Genomic DNA, 26,852 nt, shown 5'->3' with positions numbered 1-26,852 from the left:
GATCACCGAGCGGCTTCTTGCTCTTGCCGGAGCCGTCAGCCGGTTGCCTGGAAACCTTGGTTCAAGGAGGTGTAGGGGAGGGGAACAATGGGTGGGGACGGGGCTCCTGGGTCCGCGCGCCCGGGCCTGAGCACTGGAACCCGGAGACGTCACCGCGAAGCAGAGTGATTCCTATTGGCTGATTCAGGCAGGACTCTATTGTGACGTCACAATGCGGAAGTTGTCCAATGAGCTTCAGAGTGAAACTCCCTCCTCTGGACAACATCTGGGAGGAAATCAATGTTTCCCCCTTTCCATTTCTTTTCTCATTCTGGGGGAAGTTGGGGACTTGCAGCAACTGAAGGAAATGAAGTGAATTCGGTCTGTATATTCCACACATTTTTACTCCAGTAATGCAGACATTTATCTGTCTGGCAGCCTGCATGGAAATTTTCAGCTCTCTGCATCCAGAGCAAGAAGCAGTGAGCATGGATCTGTCAATCACACATGAGGACGGCCTCAACCGGGATCTTGGGTCCATGTCACACTATCTGTAACCCCCACGACTTGCCTGGGCTTGCAAAATCTCACTAACTGTCCTGGCTGGAGACAATACACGTCTCTTTAACCTGTGCTTAACCCTCTCTCCACTCACATTGTCTGTACCTTTAAGACTTGATTACGTTTAAAGACTCGTATTCCAACCATAATCTTAAATTGAGTTTGTGTCTTTATATGCCCTGTTTGTGAACAGAACTCCCACTCACCTGATGAAGGGGCAGCACTCTGAAAGCTTGTGGCTTGTGCTACCAAATAAACCTGTTGGATTTTAACCTGGTGTTGTGAGATTACTTACTGTGCTTACCCCAGTCCAACGCCGGCAGATCTTTGGACTGTGGAAGGAAAACCGGAACATCCGGAGGAAACCCACATAGACACGGGGAGAATGTAGATACTCTGCACAGACAGTGACCCGAAGCTGGAATTGAACCCGGGTCCCTGGCGCTGTTAGGCAGCTGCACTAACCACTGTGCCACCGGGCCACATGTCAGTGCCATCGCCCGACTCCAGCCCAGTCTCAGCTCATCTGGAACCGTCACCCATTCCATTGTGACGTCACACTCTCACCCATTCCATTGTGATGTCACACCCTCACCCATTCCATTGTGATGTCAGGGCTTCACTCTCCGATCACAATCCCTGCCGGCCTCCCACATGCAGCCTCAATGGCGGCAGTCAGCCCGGGTCTAACACCACAAGCTGTCGCTCCATTTGCTACAAAGGGGGGGACCGGGAAGTTCATTTCCGGGTTTGGGTTTGAACAACATGTTTACAAAGTCTCTCCACCCACCCGCCACATTTATCATTCCCCGCACGCCGCCCACTACCTCGTATTGATCTCCCTTCCAAACTAAAACCGGCCGTCTGTCGCCATTACCCGCACTGATGTGGAGATGCCGGCGTTGGACTGGGGTAAACACAGCAACAAGTCAACAACACCAGGTTAAAGTCCAACAGGTTTATCTGGTTCACCCGCACTGCGCATGCTTCAGGTCCCGCCTCTCATTCACTCCGATTGGTTGGAGGACCAGCCACTCCCGCTCGGTCCTCCAGTCTTGCCCCCTCTTCCTATTGGTCCGGAGCTGCCGTCAATCAATCCCCGGGCATTGTGATGTGGAGCATGCGCAGTGTCATTGCTGTCCTTGGCGCTTGTTTGTCCCGGAGAAGCGGAGTCAGCGTTAGGCGGTGGCTGGGAGGATTTGGAAACACTTTGTGGATCCGGAAACCCTTCAGAATCATTGTCAGCTCCCTGGTTTGCAGCTGCGGGGCTTCTCCCTCCCGGGAACAGGCCCAGGTTAACGGCCCCATCCTGGCTCAGCCACTGGAGGATGGTTCACATCAGAGGATGGGGGAGGGGGACAATAAATAAGAGGTTACACTTTGGCCTCAAATCAATGAGGACTCTGATCTCTGGGAAGGAAGGAAACCCTGGGAGGTGGGCGGGGAGGATTCACAAACACCCGCTGGAGGCCCCAACACCACCAATAAGACCCATTCGTTTTATTGTCAGTCTGCAGACAGGAGCTGGAGAACTGAACCCAGACAGAGGAGAGGGAGGGAGAAAACTGGGAGTGGAGGAAAGAAATGGTGAGATGGGTTTGGATTTCAGCCCAGGGAGGAGGGAGAGTGTGTGGGACGGGGATTTACTGATTTGGGGGAACAAGAAAGGAAAAAATGTTCCAGAGAAACTAGAATTGTCTGTTCAGAGTTTGTATCGTGTTCTGACAGTGATGACTTTTCTAAACTGTTTTTACAGGATATTGGAAGTGAAAGATTGGCAGACAGAAAACTCAAACCGGACATCACATCTGACAAAGTCATTCAGTTCCTTCGGAGCTGAATATCATCGGTCTTTGAATGTGGAAGGAGAAATATTTGTCTGTTCTGCCTGTGGGCAAAGAAATTAAACATCAGTATGACCGGAAAAGTATCGAGACAAACACACACCCGAGTGAGAGTGTTCCAGTGAACTGAATGTGGAAAGAGCTTTAACCAGTTACACAGCCTGAAAAAACATCACAGTTCACAGCAGGGTGAAACTACGTGTATGTTGTGTGTGTGGATGTGGCTTGAACTGATCATCCAACCTGGAGAAACACAAGGGCACCATGGAGAAACCGTGGAAATGTGTGGAGTGCGGGAAAGGATTCGGTTTCCCATCACAGCTGGAAGTTCATCGGCGCAGTCACACTGGGGAGAGACCGTTCACCTGCTCTGTTTGTGGGAAGGGATTCACCCATTCATACAACCTTCTGACTCACCGACGGGTTCACACTGGGGAGAGGCCGTTCACCTGCCCTGTGTGTGGGAAGGGATTCACTCGCTCATCCCACATTGTGACACACCAACTTGTTCACACAGATGAGAGAATGTTTACATGGTCTGACTGTGAGAAGAGTTTTAAATGCAAAAAAGATCTGCTGACGCACCAACGTATTCACACTGGGGAGAGACCATTCACCTGCTCTGTGTGTGGGAAAGGATTCATTCAGTCATCCCACCTGCAGACACATCAACTTGTTCACTCTGATAACAAACTTTTTAATTGTTCCCACTGTGCGAAGAGCTTTAAAAACAAAAAGGATCTGCTGACGCACCAATATACTCACACTGGGGAGAGGCCATTCACCTGCTGTGTGTGTGGGAAGGGATTCAGCCGTCCACCTGCCCTATTGAACCACCAGAGAATTCACACTGGGGAGAGGCCCTTCACCTGCTCAGACTGTGGGAAGGGATTCATTAATTCATCCAACCTTCTGATACACCAGCAGCTCCACACAGGGGATCGACCGTTCACCTGCTCTGAATGTGGGAAGGGATTCACCCGTTCATACAACCTTCTGACACACCAGCAGGTTCACAGTGAGGAGAGGCCATTCACTTGCTCCGTGTGTGGGAAGGGATTCACTCGTTCATCCAACCTATTGAATCACCAGCGAGTTCACACTGGGGAGAGGCCGTTCACCTGCTCCATGTGTGGGAAGGGATTCAGTCAGTCATCCAACCTGCTGACACATCAGAGAATTCACAGTGGGGAGAGGCCATTTACCTGCTCTGTCTGTGGGAAGGAATTTTCTCATTTATCTTATCTTCTGAACCACCAGCGAGTTCACACTGGGGAGAGGCCGTTCACCTGTAATGTCTGTGGAAAGGGATTTATTCAGTCATCCCACCTGCTAAGTAACACCGGCAAGTTCACAAACGACTGCAAGGTTTGGATTCTCCACTTATCGATGCTGTTAATCATATCCAGGTCTGAATCATGTTCTCTCTGACTTTTTTCTTCTGTTGAGGTTTGATATTCTGAATAAATGTGAAATAGACATTTGATTGAATCATTGTTGTAGATTTTTGTTTTTTCCATTTGAGTGTTTAACGTCACCAGGCTGGAGCTCAGAAAGGGCAATCTGAGGGAGGATCATACAGTAGGAACAGAACTTCATTCTTGACCCAGTCCTTCAGGGTCACGCTGAGAGGGACAAACAGCACTTTGGTCTTTTTCGTCACTTTTCACTGACAGCAAAGTCCCCGTGTGGGTGAATCCTGAGGTGTGTGAGAAATGTGTCCCAGTCGTTCTTTTCCATGGTTCAGAGCTCCTGGACACGGAACAGAAGCTCCTTTACAACTGTGTTTAGAGTCAGGAAGAACAACGGTGAATGCGGGAAACGTGCTGTCAAAGATTGGTGTAAAACTGGGATCTATTCCTGACTGAGAGTGAAACGGCAGGTTTATGTTTCCAAGCTAAAAATGAAAAAAAGTCTAAAACGTTTTAATGTGTGTGTGTGTCAGTCCTGGTTTATTGACCAGAAACTGGCTTCAAATAAATTGGTTGAAGTCTGCATTAAAGTAGCAGCTGGAGACGTTCAAAGGACCCTGTTAACTGCTGGGACAATGAGACAACAATTTGATTCCCAGATAGAGAAGGAGCTGCAGTGTGTGTCCAAGAATTCTCAGTTTTGTTGATGTGTGCTTCCCATACACTATCCTTTTAAATAAACCTCACTCCTATCAGCCTTTAACCATTATAAACAGAACAGAGAGAAGCTGAGCAGCATCAGAGTCCTGACTGATCATTTAAGAATGAGTGATGTGTTCAGCTGAAGTTTCCTGTTGGTAGTTTTCTGGGTGACCTCCTTATTTTGATCATTCTCAGTGATCCCTGGGTGTGAACCTGCTCTCCTCTCTTTCAGACATTCACTCACTTAACATCTCCTCTCTCTCAGAAACTCAATCACTCAACATCTCTCATCTCTCTCACACTCACTGAACGTCTCTCTCTCTCTCTCCAGGCATTCACTCACACCTTACCTTCCACCTCTCTTACACTCTAACCTCGCTCCTCTCTCACATTCACTTAACCTCTCTCCTCTCAGAAACTGTCTTCATCACTTAATGTCTCTCTATCTTTCTTTCAAACACTCACTCATTTCACCTTCCTATTTCAGATCTGCTTAAACTTATTCATTGTTTTCTCTCTCTCATTACCTCTCTCTGAAAAAGCACAAACACACTTCATCTCTCTTCGCTGTCTGAGAAAACATCTAATTGATGGAGATTCAATCCTCTCTGTTTCTCTCTCCCACTTCCTCTGACAGGCCCTGACTCACTTTAAATCTCCTCTTTTCTAATAACCCTCTTTGGGAAAACTCATTTGTTCTCTAATTCCTCCTCATTTCTCCCAGTGATGACCCTCAGTCCATCTCCCAATTCAGTGAATGTGTTAAAAGTCTAAATAATCTCCTTTCTTTATTGTTTAAAATGGGAATGGAGGTGAATGTAATGCTGAGACCGGTAGCAATCTGTGTGGTTGTTCTTGGTGCTGTCAGAGTGAGTTCACCCTCACAGACAGGAAGACTGTTCATGGTGATAACATCAAACTGACGCCGGCTGTTTCATTCTCAGGTATCACAACTTCCTGTTTCTCTGCTGCCGGTTCCAAACCTCACATCTCACTTCTGAGCAGAAAATAAATCCAGGGACCACAATCTGGTGAGAACATCTGTCAATGTGACCTATATCTGTCCACAGAGTCAGGGCAGAGTCACACAGATCACATTGTGGTGACATTTACAAATGAGCCTGTTATTTCTGTTCAGAGTTTCCATTCGCAGATATAACCAGCTGTGTCTGTGGATCAGTTACTGAGTTCCCTCTGCTCCCCACAGCTGGGAACTGATAGCCTGCTCCCTTTTATTCTAGATTGTTCTCTCTGTATTGCTTGTTTCTTCTGTTTCTCAACTTTTATTTTTGACCACCTCATCTTTCTGCTTTTTAAATTCTTCCTCAATTTTTCTCTCAGTCTTTCCGTCTCTCTCTCCCCCTCTGTATCTTTCTCAGGCTCTGTGTGTTCCTATTTAATCAAGATGTTCAAAATCATGAAGAGTTTCTGATTGATTTTCGAAGGAAAAGCAGGGAGAAAAGCAGAAAAACCCGGCAGGTCCGGCGGCATCTGTTCAGAGAGAAACAGTTAACATTTTGAGTCCATATAATTCTTCAGGGCAGGAAAAACATGGGCTTTCCATCTTAGATTAGGGAATGTGATGGGGTGATTTAATAGAGATGTTTAAAATGACAAATGATTTATGATAGTTTCTCTCCATTGACACTATTTCCCAGGAGCAGGAAGTCTGTCGATGGAGAGAATCTATTTCCCAGGTGCAGGAGGGTCTGTAAGCAGAGGACACAGAGATTTAATATAATTAACAACGGAACTGGAAGGGGTGATAAGGAGAATTTTTAACACAATATCTTGATATGATCTGGAATGCACAAACTGACAGGTGCTAGAAGCAGGTTTAATATTAACTTTCAAAGGGAATTGGATAAATACTTGCAGAAGGTAAATTGGCAGAGTTATGGTGATTGGGATTAATTGGACAGTTCACTCATCTTTGTGACATTCTGAATGTTTCTCCCCTAAGGTTTTAATATTTGATCTTTTCAGTCACAATGTGTCTCAAACTGAATATTAAAACGTTGGGTTTGATGAGCTATCAGACCTGTTTCCTGTGTGTCTGTGTAACTTGAGAACTGCAGATAACCATGAGAAGGAACTGATTATTTTTAGTTCCTCTAACAGACACACCTCAGATATCAGAAATTCCTGGAGTTCCCCATGTCCTCATTAGTCTCGCCTCGAGTATAACAGCTCTCAGTCAGGCCGAGTCAGTCACATGTATCTGTCATGATGTTTCCACTTCTATTTTATCACTCACCATAACACAGACACCTTAAAATATCATTGCTCCCTTACACCTTGTTCTCCTATTGTAATCAAATGTTTGTTGGGCCTCTTGTCTCCCTTAATGTCAGATTACCTGCAGTTAAATGACCTCAGAGACACTGAAACCGACCTTTGTGATTATTATACCAGACTCCAATCAGCCCCAGGAGCTGCAGTTGTAAAATACAGCAGAATTGGAATAACAGACAGGTTATTGTCTGATAACGACAGTGGGAGAGTAACACACACCGGAATTTAAATACATTATATCAATAGACCATGACTCACTCACACTATCAAATGAAACCTAAACTCTGGTTATGGTACACTAGATACTGACTGTATTATCATTACATTGGATCTAATGCTGTGTTCACGAACATACTGCAACGTGACTTATTATTTGAACAAACATTGTATTTGTTACATTCAGAGTAAGTCAGTGTTTGCTGTGTTGTCTCTGTGCTCCATCCCCACTCTGATTGTATTGGAGCCTGTGTGTGTCATTGTTACACTCAGAGTAAGTCAGTGCTTTGCTGTGTTGTCCCTGTGCTCCATCCCCACTCTGAGTGTATTGGAGCCTGTGTGTGTCACTGTTACACTGAGAGTAAGTCAGTGCTTTGCTGTGTTGTCTCTGTGCTCCATCCCCACTCTGATTGTATTGGAGCCTGTGTGTGTCATTGTTACACTCAGAGTAAGTCAGTGCTTTGCTGTGTTGTCCCTGTGCTCCATCCCCACTCTGAGTGTATTGGAGCCTGTGTGTGTCACTGTTACACTGAGAGTAAGTCAGTGCTTTGCTGTGTTGTCCCTGTGCTCCATCCCCACTCTGAGTGTATTGGAGCCTGTGTGTGTCACTGTTACACTCAGAGTAAGTCAGTGCTTTGCTGTGTTGTCCCTGTGCTCCATCCCCACTCTGATTGTATTGGAGCCTGTGTGTGTCATTGTTACACTCAGAGTAAGTCAGTGCTTTGCTGTGTTGTCTCTGTGCTCCATCCCCACTCTGAGTGTATTGGAGCCTGTGTGTGTCACTGTTACACTCAGAGTAAGTCAGTGCTTTGCTGTGTTGTCTCTGTGCTCCATCCCCACTCTGATTGGATTGGAGCCTGTGTGTGTCATTGTTACACTGAGACTCTGTCACTTGTTATTGGACAAGCAGCAAGTCACCGTCACAATGCCCGGCTGATTGACGGCAGCGCGGACCAATGGGAAGAGGGGGCAGTGCTGGAGGACCGATCTGGAGCGGCCGGTCCTCCAACCAATAGGAGCGAATGAGGGGCGGGGCCAGCTTTGACCGGCGCATGCGCACAGAGTAATGGCGATGGACAGCTGCTTTTGTTTTGGGCTCGGAAATCTGTTCGAGGTGATTGGCGGTACGGAGAGAGCAATGGATCGTCCAGGTGGGTGGAAACGCTGCGTAAATATGTTGTGTAAGCCGCAAACCGCGGAAGAGAGCTTCCCGGACCCAGTTTGTACCGAGCAGGGCTGCAGCTCCTCATGTTCGTCCCGGGTTAACGTTCGCCATCTTTATTGGGGGCAATATGCAGCAGTGCGCACGTGCGGCCGCCATGTTTGTCGAGGGCAATGTTGTCAATCAGTGGGAGGAGCTTGTTCCCCCAGTTCAGAATGGAGACAGCTTGTCCATTTTTTTTGTTTCTATTCCAATTCAATCAAATTAAGTCCAATTCAGAGTCTCAACAAGTTGAGACATTCCCGATCCAAGCTGACAAGACAGGGCTCTCACCTCCTGTCTTGGGCTTGATCTGTCTGTAAACCCACAGCTTGCCTGGACTTGCAGAATCTCACTGGCTGTCCTGTCTGGAGACAATTCACGTCTGTTTAACCTGTGATAACGCTCTCTCCACTCACGTTGTTTGTACCTTTAAGACTTGATTACCTGTAAGGATTCGCATTCCAATCATTATTCTGTAAATTGAGTTTATGTCTCTGTATGCCCTGTTTGTAAGAAGTCTCACAACACCAGGTTAAAGTCCAACTGGTTTATAAACCTGTTGGACTTTAACCTGGTGTTGTGAGACTTCTTACTGTGCTTACCCCAGTCCAACGCCGGCATCTCCACATCATGCCCTGTTTGTAAGCAGATCTCCACTCCACCTGACGAGGGGGCAGCACTCCGAAAGCTCGTGGCATTTGCTACCAAATAAACCTGTTGGACTTTAACTTGGTGTTGTTAAACTTCTTATTGGGCTTGATCTACCTGATCCAAGCTGATTGGAGTAGGCATAGCTCCTCCTCCAAGGCTTGATCTCATTTGCATCTTAGCCAAAAGGCCGAGATGCCGCTTTTAAAAATTGCTTCAAATGCAGCTAAAATGTAACCTCATGACTTCAACCAAGCACAGCATGTCAATACTACACTTGATCTTAGCCAAAAGGCCGAGAAGCGAACATGTCCATTAAACTGCATCAACCCTCTGAGTCCCAATGTCTTATTGATGAGGCAGAGCGGTGACAGAGAAGGAAAAAGAAAGGGAAATAAAAACAGTAAATGCTGGAAAATCTCAGCAGATCTGACAGCATCTGTGGAGAGAGAATAGAACCAATGTTTTGAGACTGGATGACCCATAGTCAGAGCTTGTACACGTGTAAACAGAGCATGTAAACTTTGACACCTCCATGTACCCTTGTACACCTCTATCAATCTACTTTGCTCCAAGGAGAACAACCCCAAGTTATCCAGCCTAACATTGTAACTATAATTCCTCATCTCTGGAACCATTTTGATAAATCTCCTCTGCACCCTGTCAAGGAGCCTCACATCCTCCATAATGTGTGGTGATCACTGGTTTGCACAGATCCAGATGTTCTGTGTTCCTGTCTGTGATCTCATCACATACTTACAATTGCACAGTGACATCACCCCCGCTCCCCGGGGATTTCTTCAAATGGGAGATTTTTCTCTGATGCCAATGCTTCTGATATCTTTCCAGCTGCAGGCTCTAGCAGGAGATTTTAATATTGAAATCAGTTAAATTGTTTCAGAGGTGAGTGTTTGTGACCATTCACCCACAATTTAGAGTTTTAAATGATGTGCTCTGTTATCTGTACTCTGGTTCCACCTCTCTGGGGCTGTTCTGACTACTGTGGATCTGATTCCATGTCCATTCATTGCTCTGTTTCACCTCTGCCCTCCCTGATCACCTCTCTGTCATTGTCTAACTTCCTCTGCCTCTAATAATGGTTGTATTTTAGTTATGCTGCTGGTTTAGTAGCTTTATCTTAGAATCATAGAATCTCTACAGTGCAGGAGGCCATTTGGCCTGTTGAGCTTGCATCGACAACAATCCCACCCAAGCCCTATCCCTGTAATCCGATGTATTTACCCTGCTAATCCCCTGACACTACGGGACAATTTACCATGGCCGATCAACCTAACCCACAGTATTTTTCAGTCAGGAATGGTTTATTTCTGTGTTCTTGTCCATTTCTCTTCCACTTCTAATCTTACATTGACCATCAAATTCTGCACTGTTTTTACTCCTGGAAATCATTATGTACATCATGAAACATTCGTCGAAATCTTGCTGCTGTTCTCACCGGCAGGATCTTACGGTTCCGCCGACAGTGCACCCCTGCTGCGGGTCTCCCAGAGTGAGGGGTGTGTTCAACAGGAAGCCCCATTGACAACGGTGAGATCATAAGATCCTGTCACCAGCAGGCGGCCTGCGGCCTCCCATCTCCACAAAACACAGCGCAGAGAGCGAGCAAAAACCCTGCCCATTTTCTCTAACCCCAGGTACGGCCATGCGTAAACCAGTTGGTTTTTATGACAATTCAGCAATTTTCATGGTCACTTTTTCCTTGTGCCGGCCCCACAAATTACCAGATTCATTCAGCTCAATTTCACAATCTGCCTTTGTGTTTTTGTGGGCTCTTTCTCACTCTCTTTTTTCCGTTTTAAATCAATTTCACAGGCAATTAGAAGAGGAGTATTTGCAGTTGGGAAATTCCACCCAAGCATCACATCAAAATCTGACAGAGTTGTGGAGTTTATCATAACCTGAATATTATTGGATTTTGAAGATGGAAGGAAAAAACTCTATTTACAGTGGGGAGAAACTGTACACGTGTTGTGTGTGTGAACGAGGTTTCAGTCGATCATCTGGCCTGGCGAAACACATTCGCAGTCACAGCAAGGAGAAACCATGGAAATGTGGGGACTGTGGGAAGGCGTTTAATTACCCGTCTGAACTGGCAACGCATCGACGCAGTCACACTGGGGAAAGACCGTTCATCTGCCTCGAGTGTGGGCTAGGCTTCACTCAGTCATACAGCCTGCTCCTGCACCAGCGGGTTCACACCGGGGAGAGGCCTTTCACCTGTTCCGAGTGTGGGAAAGGATTCATTCAGTCAACCCACCTGCTGAAACACCAGCAGATTCACACTGATGAGAGACCTTTTAAATGCAGAAAATGTGGGAAGTGCTTTAAGAGTTCTCGGGAACAAGTGTCGCATCAAAGAGTTCACACGGATGAGAGACCTTTTCAATGCCCAGGCTGTGGGAAATGCTTTAAAAGTTCTGGGGAACTGGTGTCCCACCAACATGTTCACACTAACGAGAAGCCATTCAGGTGCTCTTACTGTGGGACTGGGTTCAGACGATCATCTCAACTCACTGTACACCAGCGAGTTCACACTGGGGAGAGACCATTCACCTGCTCCAAGTGTGGGAAGGGATTCATTCACTCAGGCAACCTGCTGAGACACCAGCGAGTTCACAAGTAATTACAGTGATTGGATTGTGTAGATGATCACATCCAGCACTGAGCAATGCTCATTGGAGTCTGTTTCTGCTGGTATTTATAAATGCCAGCCCAGTTACAGGGGATAATGTTCTGGATAAAAGTCACATAAATCAGCTTTGTGTTAAACACGCAGTGTGTCGAGTCTTTTTAATATCTCTAACACGAGTTAGCTCCTTTTAAAAATCTCTCCCTCTCCCCTGTCTCCTCCATCCTCACCTCTAACAAGTGTGAGGAGCTCATGGAGCTTCTTTGTAAGATTGAGACAACCTGATCAGCTGCCTCTGCTGCTTCCCTCCCTTCCACTATACCAGCCGGACCAGACTCTTTTTCTGAGCTCTGAACTCTCACCTTTCTCCAGATTCTATTCCATCTTCTCCCTTGCAACTTATTATCTAAATGGTGAGAGACTCAGGGATGCTCCGGTGCAGAGGGATCTGGGTGTCCTCATGAGTCACAGAAAACTAGCATGCAGGTACAACAGATAATAAAGAAAGCAAATTAGAATGTTGGCATTTATAGTTAAATGAATAGATTATAAATGTAAGGAAGTATTGTTGCAACTGTACAAGGCATTGGTGAGGCCGCACCTGGAGTATTGTGCACAGTTTTGGCCTCCTTATTTGAGGAAAGATGTTGTTGCATTGGAGGCAGTTCAGAGGAGGTTCACCAGATTGATTCCAGAGATAAGGGGTTTGTTGTATGAAGAGAGATTGAACAGTTTAGGCTTATACTCTCTGGAATTTAGAAGAATGAGGCGAGATCAAATTGAGGTTTACAAGATGATAAAAGGTATGGATAAAGTTGACGTGGAGTGGATGCTTCCTCTTGTGGGGCATTCTAGGATGAGAAATCATAGTCTCAGGATAAGGATGAGGAGAAACTACTTCTCCCGAAGGATTGTGAATCTGTGGAATTCGCTACCCCGAAGTGTAGTGGATGCTGGGATAGTGAGTAAATTTAAGGAGTTAGACAGATTTTTAATTGGTTATGGGATGAAGGATTATGGGGAGAAGGCAGGAAAATGGGGATGAGGAGCATATCAGCCATGATCGAATGGCAGAGTTAGTTACACCACATAGAACCATAGAAAAGTTATAGCACAAAAGGAGGTCATTTGGCCCATCTTGTCCATGCCAGCCCGAGGACACCCCGTTGCCCTTTCTAATCCCACCTCCTGCACCCGGCCAATAGCTCAGTAGCTGGCAGCACTTAAGGTGCAGATCCAGGTACATTTTGAAAGAGTTTAGGGTCTCTGCCTCCACCACCACCTCAGGCAGCAAATTCCAGTCACCCACCACCCTCTGCATAAAAAAGTTTTTTCTCATGTCCCCTCTACACCTACTGCCACTTATCTTGAATCTGTGTCCCCGGTCCGAGAAACATATCACATCTGCACACTCACACCGGTATCCCAAAATAATGGGTCCATGTGCTGTCTAAGACAGTCACTCAAATTTTCAAGTGATATTAAGGTGGTCTCTCTATGAAGATGTTTGCTTATCTCTCTCTTTGGTTCCAATAGTTTCTTCCTTCAGGTAGTGGCCAGATTATCAGATTCAGTTTTGATTTTAAGTTCACAAGCAAGAATACAAACATCTCCAAGGGAAAACTATTACTTGTCTCATCTCCACTTTCCTAACTTCACTAGAATGTACGTGGATATCCAGTTCGTCTGTTCCATTGAACGAGTCCCAGAGTGAATTATTCCAAATCCCAATCGCTGGTGTGAATTTTTTCCATCTTTGATTCCAAATGGGGCTTCCCATTCTGTCTGTTTCAGGAGACTGCGGAAACTTTACTGTCCAGTTAGACTCTCACACAATGGTGTAATTGAGATCAGAGACAGATGTATCAGTTTGGGGGGGGGGGGAACACTCAAATCTCCCGTTCCCAGGAATTCTGTCTTAAATGACAACAAATCAGATGAAATAAAATCTTCAAAAACAGAATCTTTGGATTAAATTGTCACCGTGCTGCCTGATCGTAAAAGGGTGAAGCAAATGCTCACAAGTATGCACAATTGTGTCAATTTGATTCTCAGGTCAAAAATGAACCTATCACCATTTCGATCTTATTTTGCCCAAATGTTTTTTTTGTTTTTCTTCAAGTGTCTTTCCAAATAACTGGTATAACTCAAGAAAAAATAAACCAAAAAAGGTACCTCTTCAACCTTCTTAGACGAAAGAGTTAAAGAGGGTGGACCCTCTCACAGCTTGTGAGTTTCGAGACAAAACTTCAAAGCTGAAGTTGATTTTCAGGGAATCAAACATTTTCGCACCTTTTCCAATTGTACAAGTAAATTGTGATTCACTTTCAGGTTCACTTTCACTCAGTAATTAGAACATTTCACTTTTCTCAGCACAGGAGCTGGCAGCATTTTAGATTCAATACCAATTGTTCACTTCTCTTGTCACTGGTGTGTGGAGAAGATCATGTTCGCTGCAGATCTGTCAGCACAGAAACCGCACTGTGCTTCTGGATACACTCAGTCTGCAAGTAGCTGGAGTCTTTTAAACATGACCCTTGCGAAGGCCTTCCCAGTGATGCTAAGGAGTGAGATGTCCCTGTAGTTGTTGCAATCTCTATCACTGCTGTTTCTGTATATTGTGAAAATTTTCATGTCACATATCTCCTGTGAACCAGTCTCACACCCCAAAAGAGGAGGAGGTTGTGAAGATGTGGCAGTGGATGGGACTTTGTGTTTGAGCAGTTCAGCTGGAATTCCATCCTTGCTGGGAGCCTTTCTACTTGCTCAGCAATCAATGGCCTTTTCCAGCTCAAATGTTGAGGGTTCCTTGTTGAACTCAACCATGTAAGAGTTTTAACAACACCAGGTTAAAGTCCAACAGGTTTATTTGTTAGCAAATGCCATTAGCTATCAAATAAACCTGTTGGACTTTAACCTGGTGTTGTTAAAACTCTTACTGTGTTTACCCCAGTCCAACGCCGGCATCTCCACATCAGAACTCAACCATGACAGGAAACTGCAGGAGAATCAAACAGAGACTGTGTGATGTCTGTGTCTCAGTATAGTTCACAGGCCCGGTGGCACAGTGGTTAACACTGCTGCCTCACAGCGCAGGGACTGAGGTTTGATTCCCGGCTTGGATCACTGGCTGTGCGGAGTCTGCATGTTCGCCCTATGTCTGCATGGATTTCCTCTGGGTGCTCCGGTTTCCTCCCACAATTTGAAATTCTCGCTCAGTGCACCCGAACAGGTGCCGGAATGTGGCGCCTTGGGTATTTTCACAGTAACTTCGTTGCAGTGTTAACGTAAGCCTATTTGTGACAATAAATAAATTTTAAAACTTTAAACTTCAAACCAGCGGGACTTCTGTCGATGAAAACATCACCATCTGCCAATTTCAGGGGGCCAAGTTTGGTGCTGGTAGCACCACTTTCTTGATCCCATCAAACACAACAGAGATGTTCATTATCACAGGCAGTTTGGAATTATTGGTGTCGGATTGTCCGGTGTTTATTAGCCGCGTATCTCCCTGTTTCAACACTTCTTTCAACTGATGCAATGTTCCAGCTGTTGGGTTTATGTTGTCCATCAGGTTGGCTTTTTTTTGCTTCAATGACAGGTGTCATCTCTGCTGAGTGGGTCTCAAACCGGTCTTTGTTGTGGGTTCCACCTTTACCAAATGTTGCTGCTGCTGTGTCAGAAATGATTGAACTCAGCAACTTCCAAGTTTCATCAATATCAATGCTGATTGTTAAAGTTTTTATGTAAATGTTTACTGTGTCTGTATAACCTTTCATTGGAATTCATGGAATTTTGTTTAGGTTCCTTCATAATGGAGGTGTCATTGAGAAGACGTCACTCAGAATTGTCAGCAAGGATTAATCAGCACTTTCCAATAGGGGATGTTAATCAGGAATCATTCACACACTGATTTGCATCAAAGATTAATTTAGGATTGAGGTAAAGTTCATAATTTTAGTTTAAACAGGTTCTGTTGAGGATTCTAGAATTAAGGTGGAAGATCACACAAGGTGTTTTTAAAAAGGGACATTGCAGTCCTGAAAATCAGTGACATCGGTAGCACAGTGGTTAGCACTGCTGCTTCACAGCTCCAGGGTCCCGGGTTCAATTCCCGGCTCGGGTCACTGTCTGTGTGGAGTTTGCACATTCTCCTCGTGTCTGCGTGGGTTTCCTCCGGGTGCTCCGGTTTCCTCCCACAGTCCAAAGATGTGCGGGTTAGGTTGATTGGCCAGGTTAAAAATTGTCCCTTAGAGTCCTGGGATGTGTAGGTTAGAGGGATTAGCGGGTAAAATATGTGGGGGTAGGGCCTGGGTGGGATTGTGGTCGGTGCAGACTCGATGGGCCGAATGGCCTCCTTCTGCACTGTAGGGTTTCTATGTTTCTATGACATCTCCAGAATATTAAACTCCAGCCAGTTATAGGGATGTTAATCAGGAAAATCGAACTAATATTGTCAGACTATCAATCCTCGCTGTGATTAAAAGCAGAATCCAATCCTTTCAGTCTATTATGAATTTGCTGGTGTCTCAGCAGGCTGGAGGACCTTGTGAATGCCTTTCCACACAAGGAGCAGGTGAAAGGCCTCTCCCCAGAGTGAGTGCGTTGGTGAGTCAGAAGGTTGGATGACTGGTTGAAACTCTTTCCACAGGTACTGCAGCTGAATGGATTCTCCTGCGTGTGAGTGCGGTGGTGGGACTGGAGTGTGAATAACTGAGCGAATCCCTTCCCACACACCGAGCAGGTGAACGGTCTCTCCCCGGTGTGAAGTCGCTGGTGTCTCACCAGATCGAATGACTGGGAGAATTTCTTCCCACACATGGAGCAGCTGAATGGTCTCTCCCCGGTGTGAGTGCGTTGGTGAGCAGTCAGGGTGGATGACTGTCCAAAACTCTTTCCACAGGATGTGCAGCTGAACGGTTTCTCCTCGGTGTGAATTCGCTGATGTGTCCAAAGGCCGGATGACCGAGTGAATCTCTCACTGCACACAGAGCAGGTGAACGGCTTCACCCCAGTGTGAATCCGCTGGTGTGTAGCGAGGCTGGATGTGCTGTTGAACTTCTTCCCACAGTAAGTGCAGCTGAAGGGCCTCTCCTCAGTGTGAATTCTCTGGTGTAACATCAGGTAGGTTGTCTTGGTAAATCCCTTCCCACACACAGAACAGACGAATGGCTTCTCCCCGGTGTGACTGCGTCGATGGATTTCCAGCCGGAAAGAAGACTTGAATCCCTTCCCACAGTCCCCACATTTCCAAGGTTTCTCCATGGTCTGGGTCTCTTCCTGTCTCTCCAGCCTAGAGATCAGTTGAAGCCTCGTCCACATACAGAACACGTGTTTGCTCCCCACTGTTAATGGTGTGATGTTTTTTTCAGGATGTGTAACTGGTTAAAGCTCTTTCCGCAATCAGTTCACTGGAACACTCTCACCCGGGTGTGTGTGTCTCGGTGTTTCTCCAGTTGCACTGATGTTTAAAATATTTTCCACAGATAAACATTTCTCCTTCCACATTGAAAGGTTGATGAATAATTGAGTTAAACCAAAATGTTCGTTTTGAGTTTTGCATCTAAAAATCTTTCCCTTGTAAGATCTGTAAAAAGAGTTGACAAAATTAATCACGGGTCAGTCCAGGATAGAAATTCATATCAGACAATTCTAATTTCTCTGGAACATTCTTTACTCTCTTGTTCCCCCAAATCTGTAAATCCCCGTCTCACACACACTCCCTCCTCCCTGGGCCGAAATCCAAACCCATCTCACCATCTCCACCATTTCTGTCCTCCACTCCCTGTTTCCTCCCTCCCTCCAGTCTGTCTGGCTTCAGTTCTCTTGCCCCTCTGTGCAAAATCAAGAAGATTGTTTTCTCTCCTGGTCACTGGCACCCTCAAGGCCCACCCACTCCCTGGTTCACTGATACTGTTGGCTGCAGAGACCAATCTGTGAGAGGTGGTTCTGCTTCAAGTGCCACATATGAAGTGGTTCTCAGGTCTGGTTGTGGGTTGTTGTTTTCGATGTTGGCTCTTGTTGCTGAGCCGCTGGAGTGACCATCCTCTATCCTGTGAATGTACCCAAGCTGGCAAAGTCACCTCCACTTGATGAGAACCCATATTCTTGGGAGACAATGAATTGTAGATTTTGCATCAAAGATCAATTTAGGATTGAAGTAAAAAGTTCAGTCTTATTGCAACCAAATTTCCGTTGAGAGTTCTTGAATTCAGCTGAAAGATCACAGATGAACATAGAACATAGAACAGTACAGCACAGAACAGGCCCTTCGGCCCACGATGTTGTGCCGACCTTCATCTGAAACCAAGATCAAGCTATCCCACTCCCTACCATCCTGGTGTGCTCCATGTGCCTATCCAATAACCGCTTAAATGTTCCTAAAGTGTCTGACTCCACCATCACTGCAGGCAGTCCATTCCACACCCCAACCACTCTCTGCGTGAAGAACCTACCTCTGATATCCTTCCTATATCTCCCACCATGAACCCTATAGTTATGCCCCCTCGTAATAGCTCCATCCACCCGAGGAAATAGTCTTTGAACGTTCACTCGATCTATCCCCTTCATCATTTTATAAACCTCTATTAAGTCTCCCCTCAATCTCCTCCGCTCCAGAGAGAACAGCCCCAGCTCCCTCAACCTTTCCTCATAAGACCGACCCTCCAAACCAGGCAGCATCCTGGTAAATCTCCTCTGCACTCTTTCCAGCGCTTCCACATCCTTCTTATAGTGAGGTGACCAGAACTGCACGCAATATTCCAAATGCGGTCTCACCAAGGTCCTGTACAGTTGCAGCATAACCCCACGGCTCTTAAACTCCAACCCCCTGTTAATAAAAGCTAACACACTATATGCCTTCTTCACAGCTCTATCCACTTGAGTGGCAACCTTTAGAGATCTGTGGATATGGACCCCAAGATCTCTCTGTTCCTCCACAGTCTTCAGAACCCTACCTTTGACCCTGTAATCCACATTTAAATTAGTCCTACCAAAATGAATCACCTCACATTTATCAGGGTTAAACTCCATTTGCCATTTTTCAGCCCAGCTTTGCATCCTATCTATGTCTCTTTGCAGCCTACAACACCCCTCCACCTCATCCACTACTCCACCAATCTTGGTGTCATCAGCAAATTTACTGATCCACTCTTCAGCCCCCTCCTCTAAGTCATTAATAAAAATCACAAAGAGCAGAGGACCAAGCACCGATCCCTGCGGCACTCCGCTAGCAACCTGCCTCCAGTCCGAAAATTTTCCATCCACCACCACCCTCTGTCTTCGATCAGACAGCCAGTTACCTATCCAATCGGCCAACTTTCCCTCTATCCCACACCTCCTTACTTTCATCATAAGCCGACCATGGGGGACCTTATCAAACGCCTTACTAAAATCCATGTATATGACATCAACCGCCCTACCTTCATCAACACACCTAGTTACCTCCTCAAAAAATTCTATCAAATTTGTGAGGCACGATTTGCCCTTCACAAATCCGTGCTGACTATCCCGGATTAATCCGCATCTTTCTAAATGGTCGTAAATCCCATTCCTAAGGACCTTTTCCATCAATTTACCAACCACCGAAGTCAGACTAACCGGTCTATAATTACCAGGGTCATTTCTATTCCCTTTCTTAAACAGAGGAACAACATTTGCCACTCTCCAGTCCTCTGGCACCATCCCCGTGGACAGTGAGGACCCAAAGATCAAAGCCAAAGGCTCTGCAATCTCATCCCTCGCCTCCCAAAGAATCCTAGGATACATTTCATCAGGCCCAGGGGACTTATCGACCTTCAGTTTATTCAAAACTGCCAATACATCCTCCCTCCGAACATCTATTTCCTCCAGCCTATTAGCCTGTAACACCTTCTCTTCCTGAAAAACATGGCCCCTCTCCTTGGTGAACACTGAAGAAAAGTATTCATTCATCACCTCGCCTATCTCTACTGATTCCATACACAAGTTCCCACCACTGTCCTTGACCGGCCCTAACCTCACCCTGGTCATTCTTTTATTCCTCACATAAGAGTAAAAAGCCTTGGGGTTTTCCTTGATCCGACCCGCCAAGGACTTCTCATGTCCCCTCCTAGCTCTCCTCAGCCCCTTTTTCAGCTCGTTCCTTGCTAACTTGTAACCCTCAGTCGAGCCATCTGAACCTTGTTTCCTCATCCCTACATAAGCTTCCCTCTTCCTTTTCACAAGACATTCCACCTCTTTTGTGAACCACGGTTCCCTCACTCGGCCATTTCCTCCCTGCCTGACAGGGACATACCTATCAAGGACACCCAGTATTTGTTCCTTGAAAAAGTTCCACTTTTCATCAGTGCCTTTCCCTGACAGTTTCTGTTCCCATCTTATGCCCCCCTAATTCTTGCCTAATCACATCATAATTACCTCTCCCCCAATTGTAAGCCTTGCCCTGCCGTCCGGCCCTATCCCTCTCCATTGCAATAACAAAAGACACCGAATTGTGGTCACTATCTCCAAAGTTCTCTCCCACAACCAAATCTAACACTTGGCCCGGTTCATTTCCCAGTACCAAATCCAATGTGGCCTCACCCCTTGTCGGCCTATCCACATATTGTGTCAGGAAACCCTCCTGCACACACTGCACAAAAAGTGCCCCATCCAAACTATTTGACCTACAAAGGTTCCAATCAATATTTGGAAAGTTAAAGTCCCCCATGACAACTACCCTGTGACCCCCACACGTATCCATAATCTGCTTAGCAATTTCTTCCTCCACATCTCTATTACTATTTGGGGGCCGATAGTAAACTCCTAGCAACGTGACCGCTCCTTTCCTGTTTCTAACTGCAGCCCATATTACCTCAGTGTGCATATCCCCCTCAAAGTGCTTTTCCGCAGCCGTTAAACTATCCTTGATTAACAATGCTACTCCTCCACCTCTTTTACCAGCTTCCCTACACTTACTGAAACATCTATACCCCGGAACGTCCAACAACCATTCCTGTCCTTGTTCTACCCACGTCTCCGTAATGGCCACAACATCGTAGTCCCAAGTAGCAATCCACGCCCCAAGTTCATCCACCTTGTTCCGGATGCTCCTTGCATTGAAGTAGACACACTTCAACCCATCTTCCTGTCTACCGGTACCCACCCTTGACCTTGATACCTTCCCCAATACCTCACCACCCTCAACACTGACTTCTGGACTACAACTCCTTTTCCCACTCCCCTGACAAATTAGTTTAAATCCCCCTGAAGAGCCGTAGCAAATTTCCCTCCCAGGATATTGGTGCCCCTCTGGTTCAGGTGCACCCCGTCCTGTTGGTGCCTTTAAAAAGGGACACTGTAGCCTCGAAGGTCAGTGACATCTACAGAATATTAAACTTCAGCCAGTTATAGGGTTGTTAATATCAACAGGAACAAACTTAAAATTGTCCAACTATCAATCCTGGATGTAATGAACATTAGCAGAAACAGCTGAATCCAATCTCTCAGTCACATATGGATTCACTCATGTGTCACGAGGTTGCAGGACCGAGTGAATCCCTTCCCACACACAGAGCAGGCAAATGGTCTCTCCCCAGTGTGAACTCGCTGGTGTACAAAGAGAGCAGATGAAGTCCTGAAACTCTTCCCACAGTCAGAGCAGCTGAATGGCTTGTCCTCAGCGTGAATTTGCTGGTATGCCTTGAGGCTGGATGACACAGTGAATCCCTTCCCACACACCGAGCAGGTGAATGGTCTCTCCCCAGTGTGAACTCACTGGTGTTCAATGAGGGCATATGCCTGCTTGAAACTCTTCCCACAGGAGGTGCAGCTGAATGGCCTCTCCCCAGTGTGAACTCGCTGATGATTCACCAGACTGGATGACTGAGTGAATCCCTGTCCACAGACTGAACAGGTGAAAGGCTTCTCCCCAGTGTGAATTCGCTGGTGTTCTTCGAGGCTGTGTGAATACCTGAACCTCTTTCCACAGAAAGTGCAGCTGAACGGCTTCTCCTCAGAGTGAATTTGCTGGTGTGTCACCAGGTTGGAGGACTTTGTGAATCCCTTCCCACACATGGAGCAGGTGAATGGTTTCTCCCCAGTGTGAACGCGATGATGTTGACTGAGGTCTGATGAAGACCTGAACCTTTTTCCACAGTGAGTGCAGCTGAACAGCATCTCCTCAGTGTGAATGCGCTGGTGTAACATGAGGCCGGTTGGCTGAGTAAATCCCTTTCCACACACAGAACAGGTGAATGGCCGCTCCCCAGTGTGAGTGTGCCAGTGGTTGTCCAACAGGGATGGGTAATTGAATCCTTTCCCACAATCCTCACATTTCCACGGTTTCTCCAAGGCATCGGCCCCACTGTGACTGTGTCTATGGTATTCCAGCTGGGATCTATAACTGAATTCTTTCCCACAGTCCTCACAGTTCCATGGTGCCGGTGTCCTTGTGTCTCTCCAGGTTGGATGATTAGTTGAAGGCTCGTCCACACTGTGAATGGTGTGATGTTTTATCAGGCTGTGGAACTGGTTAAAGCTCTTTCTGCAATCAGTTCACTGGAACATTCTCACTCAGCTGTGCGTGTGTCTCTTGGTGCTTTTCCAGTAACACTGATGTTTAAAATATTTTCCCTCAGACAGAACAAACGAACAATTATCCTTTCAACCTCAAAGGTGATGATATTCAGGTCATGATGAACCAACTGACTGTCAAACTTAAGTTTGGTTTGAGTTTCCCATCTGCAATCATCGTTTCTAAGATCCCGTAAAAAGAGTTTACAAAAGTCATCACCGTCAGTCCAGGATAGAAATTCTGAACAGACAATTCTAGTTTCTCTGGAACATTTTTTCCTCTCTTGTTCCCCCAAATCTGGAAATCCCCATCCCACACACTCTCCCTCCTCCCTGGGCTGAAATCCAAACCCATCTCTACCATTTCTTTCCTCCACCCCCAGTTTTCTCCCTCCCTCTCCTCTGCCTGTGTTCAGTTCTGATGTGGAGATGCCGGCGTTGGACTGGGGTGAACACAGACTCCATCTGACGAAGGAGCAGCGCTCTGAAAGCTTATGGCATTTGCTACCAAATAAACCTGTTGGTCTTTAACCTGGTGTTGAGACTTCTTATTGTGAACAGTTCTCCAGCTCCTGTCTGCAGACTGACAATAAAACCAATGGGTCTTATTGGGGGTGTTGGGGCCTCCAGCGGGTGTTTGTGAATCCTCCCCGCCCACCTCACAATGCCCCGGGGTGATTGACAGCAGGTCCGGACCAATAGGAAGAGGCGGCGAGGCTGGAGGACCGAGCGGGAGCGGCTGGTCCTCCAACCAATCGGAGTGAATGAGGGGAGGAGCCTCGCTCGATGCTTCCTCAGTGCGCATGCGCCGAGCCGGAGAGGCTCCCGATAAAGACGGCGGCGGGGATTCTGGGTCTGTTCCGGGGAAAAGCGGGAGCTGATTTCCCCGCTTCACAACCCGCACCCGAGCTTTGTATTCGGTGCTTGGGGCCGACACGGGGTGTTTATGAAGCCTCGAACCCACCCCCCGGCTCCATCCCCCCCTCATTACCCACCCGCCGGCTCCATCCCCCCCTCATTCCCCACCCGGCGGCGTCGGATCCGCTGAAAATTCCCACCGCCGCAATCCTGAGCTCCCAGCGGCACTGCGCATGCTCCACATCACAATGACCGGACAGTGATTGACAGCGGTTCCGGACCAAGGAAAAGGGGGCGGGGCTGGAGGACCGAGCGGGAGCGGCTGGTCCTCCAACAATCAGAGTGAATGGGGGCGGGGCTGAGTCCGGATCTCCCTCATTGTCTGAAACTCTGCATCATTGTGAAAGTTGCTCTGTGTCAAACTCCAGGGGAAAACTGGATCTTTCTGTTTGTGGCTTCAAACAGATGGAGCCCTGTGGGTGCGGAGCAAACAGATGGAGCCCTGTGGGTGCAGAGCAAACAGATGGAGCCCTGTGGGTGCGGAGCAAACACATCAACATTTATCACTGAGATAAAGACAGTAAATGTTGGAAAATCTCAGCAGGACTGAGCATCTGTGGAGAGAGAATAGAGTAAGAAATTTCACACCACCAGATTAAAGTCCAGCAGGTTTATTTGGTAGCAAAAGCCACTAGCTTTCGGAGCGCTGCTCCTTCATCAGGTGACTATAAAGGAATATCAGTTAAATATCAGTGACTACAAAGGAACAACTTGGTGGGAAGTTAAAAAGCAGGACCCCGAGGGTAGTCATCTCAGGATTGCTACCTGTGCCACGTGCCAGTGAGGGTAAGAGTAGGATGCTCAGGTGGATGAACACGTGGCTGAGGAACTGGTGTAGGGGGCAGGGTTTCAGATTTCTAGATCATTGGAACCTCTTCTGGGGCAGGTGGGACCTGTACAAGAGAGATGGGTTACACCTGAACTACAAGGGGACCAATATACTTGCAGGAAGGTTTGCGAGTGTTCTTGGGAAGGGTTTAAACTAGATTTGCAGGGGGATGGGAACCAGAGTGCCAGAGCAGACAGTGGAGCTGGGGTGAAAATAAATGATGTTAATAGTTCATGCAAAATCACAAATAGAAGGGCTGTGTGTGGAGTTGGAATGTTATGGTGAGGTTGTATAAGACATTGGTGAGGCCGAATTTAGAGTATTTTGTGCAGTTTTGGTCACCTAATTACAGGAGGGATATTAATAAGGTTGAAAGAGTGCAGAGAAGGTTTACAAGGATGTTGCCGGGACTTGAGAAACTGAGTTACAGAGAAAGGTTAGGACTTTATTCCCTGGAGCGTAGAAGAATGAGGGGAGATTTGATAGAGGTGTATAAAATTATGATGGGTATAGATAGAATGAATGCAAGCAGGCTTTTTCCACTGAGGCTAGGGGAGAAAATAACAAGAGGACATGGGTTAAGGGTGAGGGGGGAAATGTTTAAAGGGAATATTAGTGGGGGTCTTCTTCACACAGAGAGTGATGGGAGTTTGGAATGAGCTGCCAGATGAGGTGATGAATGCGGGCTCACTTTTCACATTTAAGAAAAACTTGGACAGGTACATGGATGAGAGGGGTGTGGAGGGATATGGTCCAGGTCAGTGGGACTAGACAGAAAAGTGGCTCAGCACAGCCAAGAAGGGCCAAATGGCCTGTTTCTGTGCTGTAATGTTCTGTGGTTCTAACTGATCTTAAAACCAATCTTTTTCATTCTGTAGGGAGGGGGCGCGCTGAATCAGTTTTAATGGGGTTTTATATTTGTTTATACAATGTGGACATTGCTGGCTCGACCAGCATCAATCGCCCACCCCAAATTATTCTTGAGAAGGTGATTGGGGCTGCCTTCTTGAACTGCAGATTTGAAGTTACTGTCAGATCAGCCGTGATCTAATTAAATGGGTCAAGGGGCTGAATGATCTACTCCTCTCCTATATTTATAAGTTTGCCGCAGTCGAAGATGCTGTTACGAAGGGATTTCCAGGATTTTTGATCAGCAACAGTGAAAGGACAGCAACATGATTCCAAGTCAGGATTGTTTATGTCTTGGGTGCCATTGTTTTTCGGTAAAGGGTCTGTTCCTCTGCTGTACTGTTCTTCGTTCTTTGATAATGTCAGTTGTCCATGTTGCCAATTATCTGCTGCCCTTGTCTCTCGGTGGTAGAGTTTGTAGGATTGGAAGGTAAAGGTCGCAGTGTTGGAAGGTACTGTTGAAAGTTAAATTATATTAATTTCTTCAGACTAAAAAGTGGAACTCAGGTGAAGATTTGGTGGGGAGATCTAGATCCGAGAGGCAGTATTTCAGAGTTTATCACTGTGATGGCACCAATCCCATTGCTATCTGTTGGCAAGACTGATGGAAATATTTAAAATGGAGACCATTGGAGGATGAGGTACAATGGAATTTGTGAACTATCTGAGGATAATGGTGAGGGGAAAGGAAGGGATCAGGAAAGCAGCCAACACTTCATGTTGTTCCAGGAGAAGTGGGGTCAGGTTGTGTAGATGTCAGGTTTTACGCAGCACTCAGTCAGTCTGGATGGAAAATCTCTGAATCACTCAAATCACTCAGTTGGAAACTCGGAGACCTATCATTGCTCGGAGGAAGGTTGTGTTGCAACTGATGAGAAGCAGCTTCACTCAGATACCCACATCCTCATGCACAAAAACGAACAAACGCAGCCATCCTCCCACCCACGTGATGTACCAACTGACTCAAGAGCAGCTTCTTCCCTGCTATCCGACTTTTGAATGGACCAACGTATATTAAATTGATCTTATTCTACACCCTCGCTATGACTGTAACACTATATTCTACACCCTCTTTTTTCCTTTCCCCCGATGTACTTTATGAATGTATGTTTTGTCTGTATAGTGCGCAAGAAACTACCTTTCACTGTATCCCAATACATGTGATAATAGTAAATCAAATCAAATCAAAAACTCTCACATGAAACAGGGCCTGTCCCATTGGGTGGACAACACCAGCTAACATGACTAAAACTGAGGATAAAGTATTGGTGTCTGTAAGGGCTGAAACAATACCCTTGACTCTTGTTGATCTGTGGCACCAAGTTCAAGACTCCTTCATGAATCATCCTCTTGGCCTCTAGCCTGTCAACCCCCCATGAGAATCTTATATGTTTCAGAAAGTTCACTGCTCATTCTTCTAAACCTAATGATTAGAGGTGCAACCTTTCCTCAAAAGACAATGAGTTGGATTCTCCGGCCGCGCTCACCCCAAAACTGGAGAATCCTGCCCGAGGTCAATGGGCCTTTGTGGTCCCCCCCCGGCCCGCGACGATTCCTGTGGTGGGCGAGATGGGAGAATTCTCACCTACACCTTACAATCTTTCCTCAAAAGACAACACCTTCATCTGAGGAATGGACCTTCTCTGAACTCATTCCAAGGAAAGCATGTCATTCCATAAGTAGGGAGACCAGAACCTTACACAGTATTCCAGCTGCTATCTCAGCAATGTCCTGTGTAGGTGCAGCAAGTTCCCTTTTTCAAACTCCACCCCTTGCAGTAAAGTCCAACACTCCATTTGCCTTCTTCTTTACTTGCTGTACCTTCATCCTATTTTTTCACGATTCATGTACAAGGACACCCAGATTCCTCTCTACGGCAGTATTCTTCAGTTTCTGTATATTTAAACAATTTTTTGCTTCTCTATTCTTCCTGCCAAAGCGGAAAAGCTCCCACTTTCCCGCACTATACTCCATCTGCCATTTTTCTGTCCATTCAGGTAACTTATCTGTGCCCCTTACAGATTTTTTGTAACAACCTCACAGCTTGCTTTTCTACCTATCTTTGTATCATCAATTCTGGCTTCATCCAAGTCATTGATCAAGGTGGCTGTTTTTCTCTCTCTCAGTTGTGGGTGATATTTGTCTCTATTCT

At 46.4% G+C, this 26,852-nt stretch overlaps 3 protein-coding genes and 1 non-coding gene across 7 annotated transcripts in view; 1 reads left to right on the top strand and 3 right to left on the bottom strand.

Annotated features, from left to right (window-relative positions):
- The window catches only part of LOC144484659 (uncharacterized), a 121,369-nt gene extending 104,581 nt beyond the window's left edge, over nucleotides 1-16,788 (bottom strand). The window contains exon 1 of the mRNA XM_078203127.1: nucleotides 16,024-16,788. Within this exon, the coding sequence (XP_078059253.1) occupies nucleotides 16,024-16,776 (753 nt within the window). The 5' untranslated portion in view covers nucleotides 16,777-16,788. The remainder of the gene's footprint in view (nucleotides 1-16,023) is intronic.
- Nucleotides 1,696-11,648, top strand: LOC144484642 (uncharacterized). 4 transcript variants are annotated; one of them, XM_078203108.1, is made up of 5 exons: nucleotides 2,125-3,752; nucleotides 5,443-5,529; nucleotides 7,920-8,160; nucleotides 10,324-10,516; nucleotides 10,695-11,648. In XM_078203108.1, exons 1-2 carry the CDS (start codon nucleotides 2,649-2,651, stop codon nucleotides 5,497-5,499), a joined length of 1,161 nt encoding a protein of 386 aa, XP_078059234.1. In that variant the 5' UTR covers nucleotides 2,125-2,648; the 3' UTR covers nucleotides 5,500-5,529; nucleotides 7,920-8,160; nucleotides 10,324-10,516; nucleotides 10,695-11,648. The 4 variants fall into 4 exon arrangements, with proteins under 4 accessions (XP_078059232.1, XP_078059234.1, XP_078059231.1 ...); XM_078203105.1 differs by having other exon boundaries at nucleotides 2,125-3,793; XM_078203107.1 differs by lacking the exon at nucleotides 10,324-10,516.
- LOC144484676 (U2 spliceosomal RNA) lies at nucleotides 8,970-9,168 on the bottom strand. The gene has a single exon (XR_013496100.1). It is a non-coding gene; the product is annotated as a U2 spliceosomal RNA (small nuclear RNA).
- Nucleotides 16,789-21,177: 4,389 nt separating the features above from the next.
- LOC144484658 (uncharacterized) lies at nucleotides 21,178-26,046 on the bottom strand. Its single transcript, XM_078203126.1, has 2 exons — nucleotides 25,994-26,046; nucleotides 21,178-21,868 (listed from the first exon to the last, which is right to left on the bottom strand). The coding sequence occupies exons 1-2, from the start codon at nucleotides 26,044-26,046 to the stop codon at nucleotides 21,244-21,246; spliced, it is 678 nt and encodes a 225-aa protein (XP_078059252.1). The 3' UTR covers nucleotides 21,178-21,243.
- Nucleotides 26,047-26,852: the final 806 nt, after the last annotated feature.

Source organism: Mustelus asterias, unplaced genomic scaffold (genome assembly GCF_964213995.1).
Source record: "Mustelus asterias unplaced genomic scaffold, sMusAst1.hap1.1 HAP1_SCAFFOLD_122, whole genome shotgun sequence".
NCBI lineage: Eukaryota > Metazoa > Chordata > Chondrichthyes > Carcharhiniformes > Triakidae > Mustelus > Mustelus asterias.
The sequence above is the reverse complement of the archived record's forward strand: the minus strand, read 5'-3'. Positions and strand labels throughout refer to the sequence as shown.

Bases quoted from the DNA above. Each gene is read 5' to 3' on its own strand.
- LOC144484642 (XM_078203105.1), top strand. From the start codon at position 2,649: ATGGAGAAACCGTGGAAATGTGTGGAGTGCGGGAAAGGATTCGGTTTC. The intron at 3,794-5,442 runs GTCTGAATCATG...TTTCATTCTCAG, and splicing joins ATGCTGTTAATCATATCCAG to GTATCACAACTTCCTGTTTC. The intron at 5,530-7,919 runs GTGAGAACATCT...TTGGACAAGCAG, and splicing joins AATCCAGGGACCACAATCTG to CAAGTCACCGTCACAATGCC.
- LOC144484658 (XM_078203126.1), bottom strand. From the start codon at position 26,046: ATGATTCATGAAGGAGTCTTGAACTTGGTGCCACAGATCAACAAGAGT. The intron at 21,869-25,993 runs GTATTGTTTCAG...ATTCAGTTATAG, and splicing joins CAGATCAACAAGAGTCAAGG to ATCCCAGCTGGAATACCATA.